The 6000-nt window shown below is 45.7% G+C and overlaps 1 protein-coding gene across 8 annotated transcripts in view; it reads left to right on the top strand.

The window, feature by feature from the left end:
* Positions 1–1942: 1942 nt before the first annotated feature.
* SCML4 (Scm polycomb group protein like 4) overlaps positions 1943–6000 on the top strand; it is a 111998-nt gene continuing 107940 nt past the window's right edge. For 2 of the 8 annotated variants that reach the window (XR_014147875.1, XR_014147873.1), the window contains exon 1: positions 1944–2568. Coding sequence is in view for 1 of the 8 variants with exons in the window: in XM_081828756.1 (XP_081684882.1) it covers positions 2669–2726 (58 nt within the window). In the remaining 7 variants the exon portion in view is untranslated. Of the gene's footprint in view, positions 2727–6000 lie in introns of all 8 variants that reach the window. The other 6 variants (XR_014147879.1, XR_014147872.1, XR_014147874.1 and 3 more) reach the window with 6 other exon arrangements.

Genomic DNA, 6000 nt, shown 5'->3' with positions numbered 1-6000 from the left:
CTGTGGTCAGAGACAGAAACGTAACCACAGCGCCAAAGTAAATTAGCAATGTGGCACAGCGAAGCATCCTGATTGCAGCCCAGGGGTGCACAAGACTGAGACGTGTGGTAACTGGGAAGGGCTCCTTTGCCGCTTAACATATCCCTTAGCTTGTATGCAGCCATCCCACCGAATTTCTTTTCCTTACATGTTTAACTTAATTTTTTCTTGGAATTAAAAACATTTAGGATTTTTACAAACATGGATTTGATTTCTTAAGGTCAAAGTCCTGGTGCATAAAAAAAAAGAAATTCCAGTAGATATCTGTCCATCAATTATCTATCTATCGTCTCTCTATCAATTATCTCTATCGTTTTTTAAGGAAGCCGTCTTTTAGTTAACGTCCATTTTAAGCCTCACCGCAGAGCTAACCTTTGACGCAAATGCCTGTATCCCAGACATGCTCGACTTAAGGACAGGCCACAAGAGCACATCTGGGAGGAGGTGAGGAAGTGTGGACTTGAAGGATCAGAATCACAGACTCTCACAGAGCTGGGTAGGAAAACCGGAAACTCCTTTCTTTTGGGCAGATTCTGCCAAGTTCCTTCCTCCCTCCCTCCCTCCATTCCTTCCTTCTACAGGATTTGAGAAATATTTTGATTATTTGAGAAAGATTTATCTTACTTAAATCTAGCACCCCAGACCACTTGAGGCGCTTTGCTGATCATACTCTGGGATTGTGTTTGAGGCCATGGGCATAATACACACAACCACTGTGACAGAGATGCTGGCAACGGAATCATCCATTGGGTCCTGTTTTCTTTCCTCCTTCTCTTCCTCTCCTTCCCTCCTCCTCCTCTTCCTTCTCCTTTAATGAAATCAACTTATATTAAAAGACCAAAGTGAAAAACTACCAAACTTGCCTTCTCTCACACAAAACAAAACAGCAAAATTAGATGATTAAATGAACTAAAGTAGTTAATTTTACTTTTTTTTTTAAAAAAAGAAGATTTTATTGACTTAGAGCAAGTGAGAGAGAAAGAGAGAGAGCATGAGTGGGGGAAGGGGCAGAGGGAGAAGCAGGCTTCCCACTGAGCAGGGAGCCTGATGCGGGGCTTGATCCCAGGACCCCGGGACCATGACCTGAGCCGAAGCCAGACGCTTAACGACTGAGCCACCCAGGTGCCCCTATTTCTTGTTGAATAAGTACAATGCTTTGACCTAAAAAATTTTAATTTTTTCCTGTGTTCATAATTCAAGGAGAAAGATTTCTTATTTCTTTCTAATGTGACTCTGTGTATATATTCAGAAAAAACTTAAATTGTAATTTCTTTTTTGTTGCTCTCAGTAACTGTCCAAGTTGTGGCCTAAGCCTTAATTGGCCCTAGTTCATGGTTAGTCCTAAACATTTGCTAAATTTGCTTGTTGCTCATCCCCAGGAGTAAGCCTGTGGGTGGCCACATATTTGTTGAATGGATGTTTCATCTTGTAGGAAAGACTTGGGAATAATACTCCAGAATGGGCTGAATGAAATGGGTGATGGGGAGTGTTGCTCCACTTTACTAAAAAAAAAAAAAGGAGAACAAGTCCCTTTACCAGTGTAAATTGATTTGCCACCAAGAAGACAATGGGGCGTGGAGGCTAACTAGTAGCCTTTCTCCTGTGTGAGGACCGTTCTAGCCCACGTGGGCCCTGACCGCGGTCACGAGCGGAGACGTGCTTCTGCGCTTACACACAGATCTGGAGCCCAAGCCCGGGCTCATCCACTGACCACGTGTGCTGCCTGCAGCTGTCGAGTCAATGCGTATGACTGTGCTCTGTCCACCTGTGTAGGCAACACTCTTCTGGCAAACACACAGTCTCTCCCGCACAGCGATGTTATTAGAATATTTTTGTTGTTGTTGTTGTATTTGTTCAAAGTCAAACATTTACTCCTCCAGATCCCCAGTATCTTATAAGCCCGGCGCTGGCCCACACTGCTGCAGACTGGGACAAAGAGATGATGTTACAGTCTGGTTTCTATGGCAACAGAGGAGGGGTAATGAAAACCGAAATGTTGGAAACACCCATTCTGACAATTGTGACATAATTCAGGTTATTACAAAGACGTAACTACCAAAGGAGCAGAAGTGTCATTACCTTGCAGCTCATGTCGGCAAAAAGCTATACCGCACATTTCTCTGAGTTGGGTTGCTAAGAGGAAGGAAACACGAAACACACACACACACACACACACACGCACGCACGCAAGCGCCTCGTTTTCTGCATGTAAAATGTGTGTGTTCTTTAAAAGCCAGTGGTTGGCTGGTTTTCCGGACATGATGTGGTTGAAGCTGTCATCGTAATGGAAATTCATTGCTGTAGCTATGGTAAATCGAGTTTTCTGCCTGTGCTGAATGCATTAGTCTAATGAGATGTTTGCAGCCGGAGAGCGGGGCTGCTGGAGACTCACTGTGAGCTACTGACACACGGGTGGAAGATTAGCTTTTGTAATACTCGGTTTGCATGTACCGAAAGTCATCTGTCTTCTGAGTCAACACTCCTGGCCTGGTCAAGAACCTGATCAGGGCTCTGGTGAACAAGCCGTAGGTAAGGGAGATGCACAATCGGAGGGTGTGCCATTGACACGGGATCCTTCTCTTCCTACTGTCAGCATGACAGGTGACCTGTTTCAGTGTGTCTGGCTTGCATGCCCACCTCCGTGGCAATGCCCGAGTGTCCTGCACTCAAACCCCTGAGGCCAGCAGGTAAACTTCAGTTCCTCCTACTCAGAACAGAAATGTTTGATTTCTTAACCAGATCTCAGAGAGGAAGATGTAGCCTAGAATTATACAGTTTATAAATTTGGGGTACCTACATAGTCACTACTCTTTAACTCTGCATTGAAAGATGTAGAAAGTTGTTTTTTTCCCCAAATGTGAACTCAGATAACCGTTTTACTTTTTTGCATGATGATTTTGCTTTGCTTTTGTTTTGTTTTAATTCAAAAAGTGTTCTATGTCTTGGGATAAACATATTTACTAAAATTTAATTATTAAAATTGATGTGTTGTGAACTCGCAAGAGTACTTTAATTTATCAAGATAGGTGAGAATACTATTTACTGCTAGTAGCTGGTACTGGTTAGTTTTGGGGAAAAAAGAAAACAACAACCCAGGTGTCTATGGAGTGTCAGGATCAGTTTTCCCAAGTTCAAATACAGTCACCTTCTTCCCAGGTAGGGTGTTGTGTGACTAGAGCCTGGCGGCACAAAGCTTCCTCTCCAGGTTGCTTGCTGAGTAGAACAGGACAGTGGGTGAAGGCGGTGTCAGCGGTGTGGAAGTCATTTGACCCATAGCTGAAGTGCTAAGTCCAAGTTCTTTCCACTCCCACGTAGTAGTAATGGAGAGCTGCCTCACGGTGTTGTCTCTGGATTCTGTGATGGTCTCAAGAAGGTAATCAGATAACTCAAGATAATCAGTAGCTTTCTGAGAAAGTGGCTTTTGGTTGGTCTCAGACACTGTGGTACTTGAGAAAGTGATCCCGGCGCTTCAGAATCGAACACTCTTGTGTTTTTCTTTCAACCAGAGGAACCATTTTTGAAGAGTGAGAGACAGAGTTGTTTTTTTTCCCCCAAGACTTAAAAAATAAAATAAAATAGAATATTTGGAGTGAAAGCATAAAAGTAACTATGAAGGAATTTACAGTGTGGTAAAGTAAACCATCCAGGGGCACCATATTTGTGTGGAGCATTTTTTTGTGTTGCTTGGTAGAACTAGCCTGAAAAAATGAGGGGGGCAGTTCCTGAGCAGTAGCAGCTGAGTGAAGATTACCTAAAAGACAGTAGTGACCATCTCAACTCAAATAAAATGTTAACGTAGAAACTTCAGTTTTAGGGAAGTTGTTTGGTGGCTCCAGATCTTTACCATTTAAACACATGTGTTTAAGCAGATTTTTAAAAAAAAATGTGAATATGTTTTCTTCAGCTCTTTAAATTGTGCATGGGCACAGTCTCTGTGTGATATTTTGGCAAATCTATCAATCTGCTTGCTTTGTAGAATCACAAGAGCAAATCCCACACACAAAAACCCCCCAGTTCTTCTGTGCTTAACATGTTTAAATTTCTTTGTGTCACCAAAACGGCTTTTATATTGCTGCAAAAAAAAAAAAAAAAAAAGTAAATGAATGATAATAGAAAGAAAAGAATAACAAGAGTAAATCGCTTTCGGTCATTTATTTGCTTTTGGTGGTGTGTTTTCAAGGCAAGTGAAACCAGCAGAAGCAGTTTCACTTTCTAGTTCCTGGCTCCTGGGGGCTGGGGTCGCAGGGCTCTCCAGCAGCAGGTAGGGCTAGCAGACCAGCTGCTGGGAAGCAAGGCAACCCCACACGCTGTCGTCCTGCCGCGAGAACTGTTCTACTGAAAATTCAAGAAAGTCATGACTTTTTCAACGGGAAGTCGTATTGGCTTATTCTAAAAATTCGAGCGATGCCCCAAAGCACAAAGATCGAAATTAAACATTTTTTTTTTAAACTTGCAATGATGTGAAAATCACAAGCAGATGGCATCCAGCCTCTCCTAATGGGGTGGATGTATTTATGTTTCAATCTCAACTGTGGAGCCCACAGACTTCCAACACATCGAAGGCAACATTACTGAAGTTCCCTGAAATCCAAAGAAGGCACGCTCAGAGAAGGGTACCCCTTCGTACGTTGGGGGGTGGGGGTTCAGTTCCAGGCTGTTTTGCAGATCGGGTGGACAGTTCGGCGCGGCCGGGAGACGCATCACACACACACCCAGACCCTGACACGCTTGGGTCCAGGCAGCGGGCGGGGGGCGGGCGGAAGCTCGGAGCGGGCTCCGGGCGGCTCCCAGGCGGAGCTCGGCGGGGCGTCGTTCCTTCCCGGCCGGTGCCCCCACCCCCACCCCCACCCCCACCCCCCCGGGGCAGCCTCGGCCGCGCGCTGACGCCAGGTAGCCCGGGGCGTGCCCGCCGCAGCCCGCGCGTCCGAGGCCGAGTGGGAGGCGACGCCGGGCCGCGCCCGCCTGGGGGCTCCCCATGCCAAGCCCCCTCCCGTTTCAGCCGGCGCCGCTCCTCTTCCCCCCCGAGCCTCCTGCTTCGACCCGGGGACGGTGAGGGAGAGAAGAGGAACGGCGGGAGGAAAGACTCTCTTCCCATCTCACCACCCAAGGGCATGAAATTCGGTCTAACGTTTTTGGAGGCCAAGTTTGTGACAGCCGTGCCTTTTGGTGCGGGCGTCCGTGCTTCCTCGTGGGGGTGGGCGCCCTTGACCTGTCTAGGATGGAGCTTTAAGTGCCTGCTTGGACATCTTAATTCAGCCGGCTCCCCAAAGACTGGTTTGAGATTTACACGTTTTTAGTGTTTTTTGTTGCCTCCGCAGGCAGACAGGTGAGGAGAGATGAGGGGGATTAATAACAGCCCCTGGGAGAAAAATCAAATGGTTTGGTACATATATAATGTAACAGAAGCCACCAGTGTGTCTAGTAAATGACTCTAAATTTTAATTAATGAGTCACAAAAGCCACACCATAAGCTTTAAAAAATTACCCCTTTATCAATAAGGTGATAATTAACTTTCTCTGGAATTAGCAATTCTCTCAGCCCCGGGCAGTATGCAGCCTAGTAAGTTCTCTGGAATGCTGCCAATTTTAAACGATCGCTCTTTCGGCAAATCTACTGGATTTTAATTCAGACATCTATTGTGACATTTTCCAATGTGGTTCAGAGACCATCAGGATCACCCAAATCAGGGTAAAATTTCTGAGGTTGAAGGAGTGGCTCAGAATGTTTGGATTGCAAGGGAATCTGTCACTTTCTCTTTCTTCATTGTCCTTTTCTACCCCCCCCCCCCACTCTAGTCTCTGCTGTAAATCTCTGCTAGCCTCTCCGCTATAAATCTCTGTGGCAAATTCTGCGTTTGTTGGTAGGCTCATACTAGGTTCGAGGGCTCTGGCTGCAAGCCCACGAGGTTCTAAGTGCTTTTCATTGTTGTATTCATCTTGGTTTCAGTGCTGGCAAGGGTT

The sequence above is a fragment of the Leptonychotes weddellii genome, chromosome 8, assembly GCF_054177405.1.
Source record: "Leptonychotes weddellii isolate Sample4059 chromosome 8, ASM5417740v2, whole genome shotgun sequence".
Lineage (NCBI taxonomy): Eukaryota > Metazoa > Chordata > Mammalia > Carnivora > Phocidae > Leptonychotes > Leptonychotes weddellii.
This window is presented reverse-complemented; position numbering and strand designations above follow the sequence as displayed.